The sequence below is a fragment of the Phyllostomus discolor genome, chromosome 1, assembly GCF_004126475.2.
Source record: "Phyllostomus discolor isolate MPI-MPIP mPhyDis1 chromosome 1, mPhyDis1.pri.v3, whole genome shotgun sequence".
Lineage (NCBI taxonomy): Eukaryota > Metazoa > Chordata > Mammalia > Chiroptera > Phyllostomidae > Phyllostomus > Phyllostomus discolor.
In genome coordinates, this window is record NC_040903.2 from 209,022,848 (window position 1) to 209,039,994 (window position 17,147).

General features: G+C 63.3%; 2 protein-coding genes across 7 annotated transcripts in view; one reads left to right on the top strand and one right to left on the bottom strand.

The window, feature by feature from the left end:
* DGLUCY (D-glutamate cyclase) overlaps positions 1-1,652 on the top strand; it is a 62,560-nt gene extending 60,908 nt beyond the window's left edge. For 4 of the 5 annotated variants that reach the window (XM_036013207.1, XM_036013200.1, XM_028507593.2 and 1 more), the window contains one exon: positions 1,085-1,652. In XM_036013207.1, the coding sequence (XP_035869100.1) occupies positions 1,085-1,401 (317 nt within the window). In that variant the 3' untranslated portion in view covers positions 1,402-1,652. The remainder of the gene's footprint in view (positions 1-1,084) is intronic. The other variant, XM_036013221.1, reaches the window with a different exon arrangement.
* Positions 1,653-4,932: 3,280 nt separating this feature from the next.
* Positions 4,933-17,147, bottom strand: part of GPR68 (G protein-coupled receptor 68) — a 28,699-nt gene continuing 16,484 nt past the window's right edge. The window contains exons 1-2 of one of the 2 annotated variants that reach the window (XM_036013240.1): positions 15,860-16,601; positions 4,933-8,394 (exon numbers count right to left, since the gene is read on the bottom strand). In XM_036013240.1, the coding sequence (XP_035869133.1) occupies positions 7,179-8,267 (1,089 nt within the window). In that variant the 5' untranslated portion in view covers positions 8,268-8,394; positions 15,860-16,601 and the 3' untranslated portion in view covers positions 4,933-7,178. Of the gene's footprint in view, positions 8,395-15,859; positions 16,602-17,147 lie in introns of those variants that run through there. The other variant, XM_036013235.1, reaches the window with a different exon arrangement.

Sequence of the window (17,147 nt, forward strand, 5' to 3'; positions counted from 1 at the left end):
GCTGTCACACCTTCCTGCTCTCGATGCCTGCCGTGGTCCCCTGCTCTCACCCCTCCTTACCTTGGTGGGGGAGGTAGGGGGGAGGATGACTTCGACTTCTTCCCCAGGGGCACTGTCCTCTCTGTTTCTCTATGCAAGACCCGCCTTCCCCAGCGGGACTGGAGCGCTTCAGCTGGGACGGACACATTAGCGGCTCAGACGAGGGGAGGGAAAGAGGAGGAGGGGAATCACATCGCTCGGGAAGGCTCTGGGCTGCAGGCCAGGGACCCTGCCCTGCCAGTAATGATCCGCCTCATTTGGTGAGGTAGGCACCCACTGTGTGCTGAGGACCATGCTAGGTGCTTTGCTTGCATCATCTCATTTAATCCTCACAACAGCCCTCCAGAGGTGGCATCATTGTTATCATCTACCTCCCCATCATACAGATGGGGACACTGAGGCACAGAGAGGTTCAAACATCCGCCAGGAAAGACCAGAGTCGGGTCTGTCTGATCCCAAACCATTCCGCCCACTGGGCCCTGGGCTGCAGCATCAGGAGGGGCCTGCAGTTTTTCAGTGGCCCTGCTTGCTCCAGAAGCTTCTAGAAGGGGACAGCAACAGGACTTGACCTGTGCCCCACTGGCGGGTAACAGTGGGCTCTCAGGAGGAATGGGGGCCTTCCTGGCACAGAGGCCGGGGGCAGGGACCCCCGAACTGGCCAGAGCCAGGTGGGCAGGAAGTAGCCCACGCTGCACCTGCAGGAGGAGGACTCTTTAGCGTTTGTTAAGATGGAGGTTTTCACAAAAGCTCATTATCTGGTTACGTGAAGGCACCTGGTCGAGGAAACAGCCGAGACGGTTCAGAGCGGCCCCTTCAGGAGGGGGGTTTGGGGCCCCACAAAGCCCGAGGATGCAGGACCCCACTGTTGTTCATGATGAGTCTTCCAGCGGCTGTGACATTTAACCCACACCTGGTTGTTCAGAAAGAGGCCGTGTCCAGTCCAATGCTCTTCCTCCCCTTACGTGTACATATGGCTTATGTGTACGCACGGCTCTCTCCTTCCTCCCCTTCACGCCTCCTACACCTCTGCCTCCTCTGGTTCCAGGAAGAAAAAATGATGGGCATCCTGGTGCGGCACAAAGTCCGCAGCGGCGTCACGGGCAACATGGGCATGGAGGTGGACGGGCTGCCCTTCCACAGCACCCACGCCCAGATGATCCAGAAGCTGCTGGACATCACCACGGCGCGCGGGTGACCCTGCCTGTTACATGCATGTGGCCACGTCTGGGTCTGGGGAGGAGTCCCTGCGGGCCCAGCTTCTTCCTGCGGCGGCCGGCCCTGGGGGAGCTGGGCTGCCCCGCTCCCGGGAGGGGCAGTGCGGGTGGGCCAAGGAACTGTCCCTCTGGGGTCCCCAGTTCCTGATGTTGTTGGAAGGTGCCGGAGGCATTGGCTTCAACCCTCCTGCACCCCGGCTTCTCCAGGCCACCCTCGTGGCGTGCTTGGAGAGTCTTCCGCCCCGCCCCCCCACAGGGACCGCGGCGTGGGCATCGCCGGGCCAGGAACAGCCCCCAGGCCGATGATGAAATAGTCAAGTGCACACACGTGTGGCATATGTTCATGAAACTCTGGGGCTTCACTAAAGGTTTTCTCAGCACCATAAACAGCAAAATGTTTACACGTCTGAAATGCTCTTTTTCCAACAGTGTTTTGTTTACTGAGGCCGAAGATCCCTCATCCTCACATTTATCCCCCCGCCTCCCCGCTTCCCCTTGCCTCCCTTCACCCCCACCCCTCCCGAACCCCCACCTCGGAGCCTGGCACTTCTTCCGCTCCCCCTCATCTGCTGCCCCCAGCCTGGGGCGTGCAGAGGGCGGGCAGTCCCGCCCCGGGAGCCAGGGGCTGAATCAGGGCTGATTGGGACTGAAGTCGCTCACAGAGGCCCCCTGGGCAGCTCTGGCTGGCCTGTCCTTACCTCCTTCCCAGCCCCCCACCGCACGCTTCCCGACGGCGTCAGAAGCGGAGCCACCGGCCGCATCCCATCCCACGCCCCATCCCACGCACGCACTAGGCCAGTCCGCTGGTACCTCGTGCTGGCTCCCCAGGGGCTGGCCCTGTTTCCCAGCTGGGGCCCCACGTGCTTTCTGGAGCTTGTTTCGTTTTATTTTCTTAAACGTGTCTCGTTCGATTCCTAAAGGGGCGCGTGTTGTAAGGTACGGAGCACGTGCTGTAGATAGAGTCAGCAGCAAAGAGCAGAGTGAATGCACCTGGGTTAACTCCCCACGCGCCCTGCACAGGGTGTGGGGAAGCCCCGGCAGACGTGGCTGGGGGTGGGCAATGTCCAGGCCGCCCTCTGTCATGCCGGTGGTGGCGAGTCCCCACCTGCGCAGTCTGTGCTCCCACTGCCGGGGCCTCAGGGCCGGTGCGCCCATCGCCACGAGCTCACAGCCCCTCTCTCTGCAGCACGTCACAGCTCCCTGAACCTCCTCTGCCCTCCACTTCCCTGCCCAGGGCTCCTCCAGTTACATGTCTCGTCCCTGGGTTGAGGCTGCCGAGCTCCGTGCAGCGGGGGCCTCTGATTGAGAGTGTCCCGGCAGTTCTGACTTCTGGACAGCTAGAGGAGAGAAGACGTCACTCTGGTGAAGCTCCCAGCGCTAGCTCGTCTGACTCATATTCCGGGGAAAGACACTAAGGTGCCTTTGCTTCTGCAACAGGAACAGCAGGATTCAGTTCCAGCGTGGGGAAGTCCAGGCTCGCCCACGGAACAAGCTATCTTCCTGAGGAGATGACGAAGTTGTTCGGGGGCGGCGCGGGGTGGGAAAGGCTGACACTGGGGTGGAGCCCGGAGAAGCCCGAGAGTGCAGTCCCTGCTGCTGACTGAGGCGTCTAAGGGCCCTCTGCAGGAGGGGGCAGGCCCGTGGCCCTGCAGCGGAGGCCGAGGGGCCAGGGAAGGCCAGAAGGAGACGCCTGGGCAGCGTCCAGCCCGGGGACCACCCGAGCTCTGAGTCTAGGGTCCAGTGTCAGCGCTTTTCCGTGAAATGACCCCTGCTCAAGCCTTCAGTAAAGTCTTGCTCAGGCCTGTCCCGGTCTTGGCTACGCTCCGGGAAGGGGCTGTGGAGTCCGCATGTGGAGTGGGCGGGGCAGCAGCCTGGAGAGGCTGGTTACAGGGGGGCAAGAGGTGACCCTGTCCTTGCCCGGCGGGACTGGAATGGGGTGGAGCCTCTGCCAGGACGGACTCAGGGGCACGTGAGCATCTTGGGCATTTCCAGGAATGTTTGTGGGGGGCGGGCCCTGGGACACACAGCCTGGGATGCTCTTCGGGTGCTCAAGGGCAGGCCGGTGACCTTGGGCACATCAAGGTGCATGCGCCCCACAGAGCCTGCAGGTGGGACTCGAAGGCAAGCAAACCAGCTACGGGGGCCAGGGCTCCGTGTCCCCCTGGTGTCCTCTGCCCACGGGCCGGCCCCTCAACTCAGCCGGCCGGGTGTCCCCCCGGGGTCATTCCCTGCCTCTCACCGCACAGGCCCCGCCGACCGCCGGCCCCTCCTAGTCCAGCCCCCGGCATTCTGCTACTCCCCACCCATGCCGTGCGGGTCCCCCCGGCTCCGCAGGGGGGTCACACTCTGAGATTCGAAAGACCACCGCCCTAGGCAGGATGGAGAGGACGTGGCCTAAACGCCGTTCGAGTGAATTCGGTCTGCGTCAGCGAGGGGGTGTGCTGGCCAGAGGAGCCCACGCGTCAGCCGTGAGGTGGGCAGACGGCCCCCTTCCGACCCAGGTCCGGCGGACTCAGCCTCGCTTCAGACCCAAGCGTCACACTGGGAGAGGTGGGGGACGCTGAGCGTTTAAAACCTGTCAGGTGGAGGCGGCTCCAGGTGGGAAAAGCGGCCCCACGTGGGCTCCTTGGGAGTTCAGGTTTTCTTCCCAGCCTCGGGTGGGGGGCAGCAGTGCCCTTGGGGCCAGTGGTTGCACAGCCGGACCACGATTATGGGGACATACGGGAGTAACTCCTGGCTGCCGTGACTTGAAATCCCACCGTGTCCCCAGAGCACGGGCACCGCTGTGACCCCCGGGGACATTGTCATCAAGGACCGCTGTCCTGCCAGATGAATTCCTGGAGGCTGAGTGATCCCCAGCTGCAAAAAGCAGTTTTCTTCGGAAAAGCACTGACCCAAGAGGCCCGGATCCTGGCCCTCCCGTGGCCGCACCCGTCAGGGGAGGCGTCCCCTGTGCAGCCGGCGGGGGCTCACTCTGTGCCGAGAATCCCCCCCCCCCCCCCCCCGGCGGGCCCACCCCCAGACCGCCGTGTATAAACAGGAAGGTGAGCCTCATGCGGCTCAGCCACACTGGGGCGTTGGACAGCAGCCTGCCGCCGTCCGCCCAAACCAGATGGACCCTTTCCTCCCCTGCCCCCCACCCCGGTTCTCACACGAGAGGAGTCTTCAGCTCCAGTCACATCCTCAGTCTGTTTGGGAGAAGGACTGACTCCTCCCAAACACTTCAGGGCTCTGGAATCTGACCCAGAGAGGCATTAAGTGACTAAAACCAAATTTACATTTTAATAAGATGCAGCTAATCCGGGGTCATAAACACGGAGCCGGCCACTGCTGAGAAGACACTCCAGCCCGGTCGGTCGGCAGATGTGGACCCCCCGGACGGAAGCCACGCTGTGAGGACAGCCCTGCGGTGGGGGGCACGCTCTGGCTCTGCTTGAGCCCTCCCTCTCCACGGCAGCAGTTCCCGGGGTCACAGAAGGGGTCACGCGTCCGAGGACAGAAGGAGAGATGTTCTCCAAACCACAGCGCTGGGCTCTGTCCCCAAAGGGGAGGTGTCCCCGTGGAGACCCAGAGTGGAGTTGCAGCAAGGGCTGAGGAAGAGCTGGGGGCACTCTGAGATGCGCAGGAGGAAGAGGAGAAGCCCTCCTTCGCTGGCGGGGGGGTCCCATCCGCCTTGGACACCGCTGGGTGATCACGGGCAGACCCCCTAACTGCTCCGTGCGAGTTTTCCGTGAGAAAGTCAACCCCTCAACCTTCCCGACCCTGTTGGGTGTTTCGGGGACCCTCTAATCCCCCCTACCCGCCCTGTGTTAGAAGACCCTCCTTCCCCAGAAGGACGGCACAGCACGCTCCGGCTGCAGCTGGGAACTTTATTTGCAGGCTCGAGTTCGCTCCACAAATCCATCACGCAGTCCGACACACACACATACTCGTCATGAAAGGACAATAGGAAAATACAACTCTTGATAGCCGGCGGAGCCACCCTCGGCTCCTGCAGTACAGCCCAGTGGGGGGGGGTCGCCGGTGTTGATGGTCAGACCAGGGGGGACGTGTGGAGGGAAGGGGGCGTGGAGCACTCGGCCGGTGCCACTGCCCCAGGAAGAGCCTGGGCTGGGCAGGGGGTGGGGAGGGGGGTTCTTGGTTGTGTGGCCATTTCAGCCACCTTCGGACCTGGCCTCTTCCTCCTCCGGGGAGGGGAAGAGAACCTCCTCAGGTCATGGGAGACCCACCCTAAGGAGCTGGGGCGGGTGCTGCCCAGTCAAAGCCACGTGTAGCCCTGGCACCCCACTTCGGGGCGGCCCAGCCTGGGCTGTCCACCTTTAGGCGGTGTTCTCTGGGCTCTCTGACGGGCAGGGCACAGGGAGGGGAAGAAAGACGGAAGATGTTCTCTTGGCCCTCCCTTTAGCAGGTTCCAGAATCATTCTGCCGATGCCAGCTTCTATCTATCTCCCCATCCCGGGTCCCGCCCCAGGCTCTGTGAGGGACTCAGACTCCTGGGAGGTGGGAGCTGGCCCCACTGTGTCAGCCAGGACGTCTGGAGGGTGGCATGTCTGTGAAGCTGGGCAGGTCCCCGGGGCAGCAATAAGCTCTTCTGGTCCTCGGTACGATCCCCAGGGCGGGGGCTCACCATGGCTGGCACCAAGCTGCAGGGGAGCTGACCCGGTGCCCAGCCTTCCGGGCCAGGACAGAAGACGGCAGTCAGTGCCCCTGGGCTCCATGCAGCCCACGGGCCACCACCCCTCTCCAGGTGGGTGTGGCGGGATGTCTGGCAGAGGGGCAGTGTGGGAGAACCAGGGGGCAAGGTGAGGCCAGGGCCCCTCCTCTCTTTGTGCGGGGACTGTTTAAGCTGCAGGGGAGCTTTGGGCTGAGAGATGCCAGAGAACGCGTCTCTATTTTATGTGTTTCGTTGCATCTGAGAACTCGGGGAGAATGTTGTGCCCCTCTGTGGGTGTGGCAGGGGGTGGAGGCAGAGGCTGGTGGGGTTGGGGGACACTGCCAGTAGTCCCACGACCCTGGCCTCAGTGTCTTGACACGCAGCTGTCACGGAGACCCTGGCACTTTGAACACAGGGGCGCACGCGTGCACACACACACACACACACACACACACTCTCCCAGGCTCCGGGGTCTGGTGTTCCCGGTGGGCGGAGACAGACCCCGTCAGGAGTCTGTGAGGGGAGCTCACCCGAACACATGTCTTGGGTCCCTGTCCCAACACCTGTGCTTCTGAGCTGACTTTTTAAAGGGCCACAGGCATCGCCCCCGGGAGCCCCGGGAGCCCCGAGACTGGCTTTCTACCCGCCCTGGAGCTTGGGGAGGCTGCTCGGCTCTCCCTGAGAAATTGTGTACGGGGTCTCTCCTCTGCCCAACCCTACCCCCGGCCCCCCACGCATGCTGCCAGTGCCCCAGATGCCCCCCCACAGTCCTCCTCCCACCCAGCCTCCTGGCCCCACACCTCTCCCTTCCGCTCCCTCCGTAGGGGGGCTCCATGGTCGACAATGACCACACAGCTCTGTGTCACCTCCTCGGATGCACCGCCTGTGTGTTCGGGCAGGTGTCATCTGTGACAGCAGTGGCACTGGAAGGCCCTGGCAGGTGCACGCCCAGGTACCCACCCCCATGTCCCAGCGCCCCTCGAACTCTGCACCCCCATCCCAACTTCCCTTTGCAAACCTTCCGCAGCTGACAGTTCACTGCCTGCCTCCCGCCAGCCGCCCAGCTGCAACGGAAGACACCCCTGAGCTGACGGGGCGCACCCCGGCTGGCTCAGCGAGCTCCAGCAGGCCCCCTGGCGCCAGGGAGGCCTTGCTGCAGCCCAGGTCCAGGGTTCAATGACCCCGGCCCATTGTTCCCTCCAGCAGAAAGCTGGGGGGACGGCCGGCTAGCAAGCTCAGGCCTCACGCCCCCCACGCACGGAGGACTCTGGCTAGGCCAGCCTGGCTGTGGGCGACCCCGCCCCTCCAGGTGAGGTAGGGGTCTGGAAGGTGGAGTGGAGCTTCCGTAACAACTCGGGCTCCTCGTTTTTCCCCGTGGAGGCCTCGGGGGCACCCAGAGGGTAGGCCTCCCTGGGCCCGCCGGTCCTGGAGCAGGTGAGGAAGGCCCAGCAGGCCGCCCGGAGGCGAGCCAGGTCCCGGTGGGTGGTCTCGCTGACGAAGCAGTACAGCACCGGGTCGGCCACGCAGTTGAAGCTGGTGAGGAGCAGGGAGAAGTGGTAGGCATTGAAGATGCCCTTGGCGAACTGGCAGCTGGACTCCCAGAGGCTGCGCACGAGCAGCAGCACGTGGTAGGGCAGGAAGCAGGCCAGGAAGATGACCATGGTGCTGAGCACCAGCCGCTGGATCTGGTCCTTGCGGCTCTTCTGCGTGCCGTGGCTGCGGTGCACGGCCCGCAGGATGCCCCGGTAGGCGGCCAGCAGCAGGCAGAGCGGGAAGAGGAAGCCCACCAGGAAGCGGTAGTAGTTGATGCCGCGTTGCCATGGCTGCAGCGGGTAGTGCTCGAAGCAGACGCGGTGCTGGTTCCCGTCCTCCACCACCTCCTTGTGCAGCAGGAAGTAGGCGCTGGCCAGCAGCTCCTTGGCCCAGATGACCACGCTGATGCTGACGGCCGCCTTCAGGGTGCGGAACTGGTGGAAGCGGAAGGGGTGGGCCACGGCCAGGTAGCGGTCGATGGAGATGCAGCAGAGGAAACCCACGCTGATGTAGATGTTCTCGTAGAGGAGGATGCCGCACACCTGGCAGGACAGGTCGCCGTACAGCCAGTTGTCGTGCTGCAGCACGTACTGCAGCCAGAAGGGCAGCGAGCAGATGTACAGGAGGTCGGCCACCGTCAGGTTGCAGAGGTACACGCCCAGCTCGTTGCGCGCCTTGATCTGCAGGTAGCCGAAGTACAGAGACAGGCAGTTGGCCGGGAAGCCCACCACCAGCACCGTGATGTAGACCACCGGGGCCAGCGTCTGGTGGATGGTGTGGTCGATGGTGCAGTTCATGGAGGAGCTGTTCACGGTGACGTTCCCCATCTTTGGGCCAGAAGGGGCCGCCCCCTCATGGGCGCAGGGGCTGGGCCCGTCTCTCCGCCGCCATGCTGTTCACAGGATGTGGCTCACGCTGGGTCAGAGGCTGGGCCCCTTGGTGGTGAGCGAGCCTCTGAAAGCCAAAGGTGGGAAAGGCTTAGAATACCAGGAGCCACCATGTATAAAGCACCCACTGTGTGCCGGGCGCTGTTCTGAGGGCCTCACTGAATTCAGAGGGTGGCCCAGCCAACCAGCTCCAACCCCACTAGAACCTCAGAATGTGGCTTAGGTCTCCCCATCCGCCTTCCCTGGCTTCCTGCCCTTCGTTTATGTTCCCGGCCCTGCGAGCACAGCCCCTCTGAGCCCAGCTCTCCAAGGAAAGCTGAAGGTGAAGATCAGCTCCAACCTGCTGCAGGTGCGATGGGGAGGGCCCAGCCACTGTGCACCCCAGCAGCGGGCACCATGCGCATTGCCCCCCTCGCTCACGGGAACGTACCAGCTCACGCCGAGGCCACAGCCCCTCCTGGGGCCTCTCCACCCGGCGCGGAAGGGGCCCAGCCTTGCCCACATCCCACAGTGCTCCGGCCGGAAACAAGGGCCAAGCTTCCCTCGGGTGCTGCCCGGATCCCTGGGTGTCTCTCGGCAGGTGCCAACCCTCCTGTCTTCCACGGAGCTCGGGGACCCAGCGGAGGGGGCGACGCAGGGCCAGGCAGCGATGGCCAGGAGCACCAGGCCACGGTCAGCCGCTTACAGGCTGTGCCAGCCAGTTGCCCTTTCTGAACCTCAGCCTCCTCCTGTGTACACGGGGACAAACCCAGCCGCCCTCGGGGCCAGCACCGGGGCCACAGAAGAGGGCGGGTGTCAGAATGCACGGCACCACTTTTCCAGCGGCAAAGAGGTGGAGAGGCCATTGTCTCTCCCACTCACGTCAGTGGAAGGCCACACTGTCGAGAACTTAGCAAAGAGGCAGCTGCCCACACAAGCACCTTTGACCCAGACAGAACACGATTTTTGGTTGGGAGCCTCCTTTATAAGTTAGTATGTCAGAGTCAAAGGCTTGAGCTTCTCTGCTGCTTTAACACTTCCTGTTCAGGTGAAAAATCGGGCTGGGTCTAAATCAAGATTGCTTTCAGCTTTTCCCCCCCACAATTATCCCCTCAAGGAGCCTGTTTAGACATTCCCCCCACCCCACCCCCTCTCCATGAACGTTTAACACCTCAGGTATACACTGCGTCCCTGTCCCTGTCCCATGCCCTTTGGGGGGGTGGCAAATCGTTATAATATCGAAGGTTCTTCACCCCGTCCAAGAACCCACTTCCACCCCCACCCTGAGACTGCATGGTCTACAACACAGCTGCAGACACGGAACGGGTGGGGTGTGAGTGGTGGCTGGGCGGGGGCAGCAGATCGGCCCTGCCCCGTGCCCTCCCCTCGCCACAGGGAAGCTGCTTCTCTCCCACCAGAAGCGAAGCCCCTCAGAGCTCAGGGCCCGTCTCACCACCTGCTGGCTGGGCCCCTCCCCGCACGGCCACCCTCCCGCAGGCTCTGTCTCCGCCCCTGCCCCACCCTGTGGCCCCCGAGCCAGGACGCAGCGGGAAGTGGTGCCCCTGCAAGCAAACGCTCGATCTTATGTAAGCACGTGCGTTCTTTTCCCTGGGGGAGGAACCCACAGCTTCCATCGTGTCTCTAAACTGGGCAGCAGACGGGTCTGGTCCAGAGCTGCCCCTTCTCACCTGCGGCCCCTCCCCACACCCAAGCCCGCCCCTGCCCCAGCTCCCCACGCACGCAACGCCCAGGATGCAGAGCGGACCCTCCTTGTCCGTGCTCACAGCCCGCTGAGACGGCTTCTCACCACACCTGTGGCAGAACCCACGTTCCTCATGGGGCGGGCAAGGCCTCACAGGATGGGACTTGCCCCATGCTGCCACACGCCAGCCACGTGGCCTGCTTCCTGTGTTGTCCGATCACCCAGCCCCACTGCTGGCCTGTGCCCCCGCTGCTGCCCGCCCCCCCGCCTCTACCTCCCCTTGGGGCTGGCTCCTTTGCTGCCAGATCTCAGCTTCAATGTCACCTCCTCCCCTTGCAAGGCCTGCCCTGGCCACCCTGCTTAAAGCAGCCCCTCCCCGGCCACTGTCCCACCACCCTCCTGGGTTGCTCCACAGAGCACCCATCAGTATCTGAGGTTTGTATTTCCCTGACTGCTTGTGGACGACCCGTCTCCTCCACGAGAATGTAAATCCCACCAGGGCAGAGGCCTCATGCCCCTGGCACGGTGCCTGGCGTTCCACACGCACTCGTGAGTCCCCCTGGACGCACGAGTGAATGAATGCTGCCTCCCCATCTTATAGGTGAGGAAACCGAGGTCCCCGGGGGCGGTGGGGGTGCCAGCCCGAGGAAGGAGGCACTGGTGTCAGAATCCAGGTCTCCTGGCTCCACGTCCCGCCTCCCTGCCACTCCAGTCCCCACCTGAGACTCACCCCCACCCCTCAGCCCCCCAGAAAACGAGGACCCCCATTAAGCCCACCCCCGGTCCTCTCCAGGACACAGGCCTGGGGTTTCAGGGATGGTGGCGGAGGGGCTGCCTCTAGTTGTCCTTTTTAATTGTGGTGAAATGCACACGCCATAAAATGTACCGCGTTGACCGTGTTTAAGCGTCCGGTTCTCTGGCCTTAAGGACACTCGCCCTGAAGGACGACCGTGACCACCCACCACCCCTCCCCAGAGCCCCTCACCTTCCGCACCTGGGAGACGCTGCCCCGCTCCACACGGAGGCCCACTCCCGCCTGCCCCCGGCCCCCGGCACCCCACCCTGCCGCCTGTCTCTAGGGGCCTGACCCCTCTGGGCCCCTCAGATGAGTGGGCTCCCACAGCGTTTGCCCTTTTTTGTGACGGGTTTACGTGACGCAGCACGGCGTCCTCAAGGCTCGTCCGCGCCGTAACATGTGTCAGAATTTCCCCCCACGTGAGGCTGAGTGCCACTTCCCCGCATGTATGTTCTGCGTTTGTTCTTTCGCGTGTCGGTGAACACTTGGGTGGTACCTGCCTCTCGGCCACTGCGGAGGGCGCCGCCATGAGCCTGGGTACACGGGTCCCCTGCTGGGGTGCCTGCTGTCAGAGTCTCTTCGGGGAGTCGTGCCCAGACATGGAATTGCTGGGTCATAGGGTAGTTCTGTTTTTAATTTTTTGAGGAACTGTCCTTCTGTTTTCCGTCGGGGCTGCACCATTTCACAGTCCCACCCACCGTGCACGGGGTTTTCTTGGTTTTTTGTATTTTTGTGTTGCTGCCATGTTTTGGCGGGGAGAGGAAGGGGATAAGGGGCAGCTGAGACCTGGGGCCCCTTGGCTCCTCCCACAGCCCCCTGTCAGTCAGGAGCTGGCCCTACCTGCCCTCCTCGGGCCGGTTCTTGTCCGTGAATCCCACGCCCACACCTGTGGGGCGAAACGGTTCACCTGGCTTACCTATGAGGAAGTCGAGAGCGGCCCAGCACCCCGAACCGTCCCCAGGGCCACCCGGCCGGACCTCAGGGTCTCCACAGTCCAGAGACAAGCCGCCGGCAGGAAGATGACGTTCACTCATAAGCACGAGCCCTCGGGTGTCAATCAAACAGGGCAAACGGAGTCACCGCGAAAACACGTCCCGTCAGGTCCTGAGCATCCCTTGGGAGCCCCCGGCCCTGGAGCTGCTGTTTACTGCTGGGAGCGTGTCCCCCTGCGGCGTGGCCTGGGGCACAGGCCCATGGCTTCCGCTCTCCTGGGCCAACAGTAAGTGAAGTCTGGCCACCAGAGTCACCAACAGCCAGGCCCACGGGGCAAAGCAGCAGCATTTACGGTGCTTGAAGTGCCTCCCGCGCTCCCTTCCCAGCAGAAAGAGGGTTTGACGTTCTAGACAGTGCTCCTTGGCCGCCGGTGCAGCTGAGTCACCCGGAGGAGGATTGGTTACAGCCGGTGACGGGCCCCGCCTCCGGAGTTTCTGACTCGGTGGGTCTGAGGCGGGGCTGCAGACTTTGCCGCAAGCTCCCCGCCGACGCTGGTGCCGCTGGCCCGTGAGCCACCCCCGGACTAGCAAGGGACTGGAAAGGTCTAGAAGGTCTGGGCTTTGCTCCTGGTCAAGTGTCCTACCTGAGCCCCAGGCTGGGGAGCACGGGTGGCCACAAGGGGAACTTAGCACCCAACAGAATCTTGTGGTCAGAACCAGATGCAGCTTCTGCGAGACCGACAGCCCGATTCGGGTTTTCCAGATAGAGGGAGGGACTTCCACTCCGTGTCTGTGAAACCTCTCATGGTTCCCAGGGCGTTTCATGGCTGCGCTCCTGCCCGGTCTTCACAACAACCTTGTTACTTCCCCCATTTCGGGGACGAGGACACTGAGGCCCGAAGGGAGGGACTGGCTTGCCCGACAGTCCAGCACCTCTGGGTGCCCTTCAGCATGCATCTGCGGAGCATCTGCAGGGCGCACGGCAGGGCACCGGACATGGGGCACCTGGGTGCGGAAGGAGCGGCTCCCGCCCTCAGGGAGCCCCCGGTCTCGTGAGACGGGGACGCCACCCACACAGGTGACTGCTCCTCCAGGCGGGGGACGGCGGGGCTCACTGGTCGCCCCCTGCTCACATTCACCCTTGGCTTGTGCTCCCCCCTCCACACAAGCTCTCTCTCTGTGGGGCCACAGCTCCTCCGGAGGCTCCGCCCCCTCGACACTCTCAGCCCTCCCAGGGGGAAAGGTGGACATGAGCAGCTTCCTGTCGCCACGCAGGACACGCTCCGTGAGGCCCGTCCCGCCTCTGTCCTTTCCTCCACTGGTCTGCCACCTGCCCGGTCACTCAGGGTGGGTGGCTGGCCTTCACCCTCTTCCCCCATCTTCATCCACAGCACCTGCTTCCTTGGCCGGCTCTGCCATCTCCTACTCCTGAACATTCCCCACGTCCACCTCCTCCTCTTCAGCTCCCCCGCCAGCGCCCGGATGGGCTTGGTCGAGACTTCCTCTCTCCAGAATCCGTGCCGCGGCCTCCAGTCGGTTTCCTGTCTCTATCTCACCACTGCAGAGCCGTCCTCCGAAACGCAAATCTAACCAAACCGCTGCTGCTCCAAACCCTTCGACGGCTTTCCAACCATCCACCAGTCTGTTCGTCAGTCCATCTGTCCGTCCATCCGTCCATCCGTCCATGTATCCATCCACCCAGCCGCTCCCCATTCACTTGTTCATTCACAGGACACGTCCTTATGGATCCTCTCTAACACGGAGGTCGTTGCCCTGGACCGGCCCCTGGTACAGCCCCAGCTGCTCCCAGTCTCACGGGAGAGGGGAGAAGAAAAGCCAGCCGGCGCCCAGGGAGGGCGCAGCACTGAAGGGGGTGCAGCAGGAGCGACCCAGCCAGGCCAGAAGAGCCTCCCCGTCCCAGTCGCGCATCGTGTTCAGTCCAGGAGAAGGGGGAGGGCTGCCCGGGCAGCGGGCGGGCGGCTTCTGCCGGGGGGAAGCAGCGCCTGCGACAGATCAAATCCAGGGGAGACAGAGAGAGGAGGGGGGACTCCGTCAGGGAACTGAAAGTACCTTGGAGTGACTGGATCTAGGTGTGAGGAGGGCGTGGCCCGCCAGGACACCAGAGGCAGCTGTGGTCACTAACCAACCACTGACTGGGAGGGCGGCAGAGCACAGTCAGGGACAAATCTGAGGTGGGCCTCAGTGCTCAGCCCTGATGAGCTCTCAAAAGCGGCGTGTTGGATGGATGGGTGGGTGGGTGGGTGAAGAGATGGGTAGATGGGTGGGCAGACAAACGGATGAGGGGGCTGATGGACAGATGGGAGTAAACGGGTGGGCAGGTGGACGACTGGGTGGGGGGGATGTGTGCATGGCTAAGTGGGTAGGTATGGGAACAGCTGGAGGGGTGACGGGTACCTGGATGGATGGGTGGGTTAGTGGGTAGGGAGACGGATGGATGGGCTGGCAGACTATCAGATGGCTGGGCGGGGGGAGGGTTGAAGTTGGGCCTGGGACAGAGGAGGTCTCATGAATAGAAACAGAAGAGCGACAAGGAGGAATCACCGCAGCCTCCTGCTCCAGCTGCCCGAGCTGCTCAGAGGGTCCTGCTCATCCACCAAGGCCTCGTCACGGCCAGCCCGCCCTGCCACCGGTCCCCGAGGACAGGCACCCCCAGGCGGAAACGGCACCTTGCCAGGGGTGGCCCTTGTCTGCCTGGTCTCCACCGGCATCTTGCTCCTCAGAAATCAGAAGACACAGTGGACGAGGCAAAAGGGTTCTGTGAATGTGCAGATGGCGGGGGGGGGGGGGAGGGGGAGCCGAGCCCCATCCGCCCAGAGCCTCCCACGGGCCATGCACGGCTCTCCCCGCCCCACTCCCGCTGGGCCCCTTTACAGACAAGGAGACAAAACCGAGGGTCGGAGCGAGAGGGACCGACCTGCTCCAGACCCCCCTGTACAGGGTGCTTGGCCAGGGTCTGAACTCAGACCGGCCCGCTCTTGCCCTCACACCACTCGCTCTGTCTGTCCGTCATGATCGTCCTGAGCAGCCACCCTCCGCCTCCAGGCTTCGCCAGGCTCCCGTCGTCCTTAGAGATGCCACCACCAGGGCCACCAGGCTTAGTCCCAGGCCAGCCCCCTGCACCTGGAGGGTGCTCTGCCCAGCCAACCCTTTCCTCGGCACCTACTGAAGACACCCGGTGCGTCCAGTTGTGGTTCCCCCAGGGCAGAGAACCAAACGAGGACCCACTGCACCCACTTCAGACACTTGACCACTCAGTCCCCAGACAGAGACGGCCCAACACCCAAAGGCCAGTCTTCAGACAAACGCTCATTGGCACAGAGGTGTCTCCGAGGACTTTAGTGACCAAGGGAACTTAAGCCCTGAAAGGAAGGAAGGGCCTCCTTGACGCAAGGTAAGAGCCTTCACGTGTTCCCAGCCAGGAGGAGGTGCCGCTGCTGGCGTGCGGCCGGGACACAGACAGTGATCTAATCCGTCACCGCCTCTTCCCTGGGGCGCACACGGGCACTCAGACAATTACTCACGGGGCCAGAGCGGCGCTGCTCGCCGGAGCCCGCAGAGCAGGAGTTTCCTGCCAGCCCAGCTTCTCTTCCTTTATCTGGCCGGACCGCCACACTCTCTAACCAAGGTTGTTCCGTTTCCCAAAAGGGTGTGTTTCAGAGGCTGCCGATGCTTCCTCCTGGGGCGGGAGCAGAAACTGGGGGGCGTTTTTCCTTAGCCCCTGTCGTTCCCCCAGGTAGCCCCGCTCCACCAACAACGAGGAGACAGAATTTCATTTCTAAAGGCCTGGCACCTGTGTCCAAGTTCAATTCCACCTGGGCTCACAAAGTCACTGTGACTCAGGTGGGGCTGGCGCTGCCAACCCGTTTCACAGAGCCTGAAGCCCAGAGAGGCTAATGCAGTCGGTCAAGTTCACGTGGTGAGCCGGGGAAGGGGGGGAGTCTGAATCCAGGATCCAGGCATGGAGGCACCAACTCGCAACTGCCTTTACGCTCCTTTGGCCACAAACCACAGCAAGAAATGCACTTGACGCTGTGACCCAGCATGCACATTCTACACACACATGCAAGCGCCCAGGAACACCCTTCCCCAGAGCAACACTTACCCCACCGCCTGCGACGCACTCCGATCACGGCTATCCTATTCTGTTTCTCCGGAGGCAGGTCCTGAGCTACCGAACTGACTTCCTGGCCCTCTAACGGGCCATGGTCCTGTTGGGATGACCCCCACCTCCTCGGCCTCTGGAACCCAGGGTGGGGACAGTCTGTCAGCCGGCGAGGAGCAGGCAGACGGCGGCAGCGAAAGGGAGTTGTCCCAGAGGGAATCCCGGGGCCCCTGTGGCTCTGCTTCAGGGCTGAGCTCTGCCCTCAAACCTCAAACAGCTCAGCTTCCTCCGGCGGCTCCCAGGAGACCCGAGGGAGGAGCTGAGAAGCACCTAGCCTGGCTGGCAAACCCCCCCAGTCGGGACGCAGGCTCCCCCTCCAGCGATCTCCCGCAGACCGCGCCTCCCAGCTCCGTCTAGAAAACCCCAGCTGGAGGCCGCCGGTCCCCGGGCTGAGGCAGAATCATGTGAACTTGTCAGTCCGATCCGGTGTCAGGCTGGCGGCCGCCCAGGAACACTGGGCCGCCAGGCAGCTGCGGGGCGAGGGTGCAGGACCGCTCCCTCCACCATCCCCCGTCTGCTTCCCGCACGCCTGAGGCTCAGTGAGCAACCTCCCGGGGAGTGTGAAAGCCTGAAGTAGGGACAGGGGACCTCGGGAAGTGAGGGGGGGCATGCAGGAGAAGTGGGGTGCCCTAACCCTACCATTCAAACCCCGCTGAGCACCTACAGGATGCTGGGAGAGGAGACGCAGGCAGCTGGACCCCCCCTGGAGCTGCTCATACAGGCTGACACTCAGGTGACCTGAGTACACGACGGACCCCAGCGAGGGCAACAGGGGCAACAGGCAGAGACAGGGGCAAGCTGACTGTTTCTGCTCCCACCCCAGGCTACCACCCTCTAGCCACTGGCAACCAGCATCTGGGTCAGTGGGTCCCGGGTGCCTTAGAGAAAACCTGGAGAGCTTACGAAAACAACACCGATGCCAGGCCCCACCCCGGGTGGATGAAACCACGCTTCCTGGAGAGGCGCTGGCGGCACCCAGGCCTTTCACAGCTCCCTGGACACTGCCAGCGGGCAGCCAAGGGCAGACGTGCTGATGTGCATGTCTCAGGGGGTCCCGTTCTGCAGACCAGCGGAGCCCGGGCACCGGAGGAGGCCCCGGGGCCACAGATAAGGCAGCATCGTGATTTTCCACAGTGCGGCCCCAAGTGGGGAGCAAGCACAGGGCTCTGGCGGCACGGGGTCTTCCGGCTCTTGGGGGCATTCACTGAACTGTCAGCATAGCGGGGTG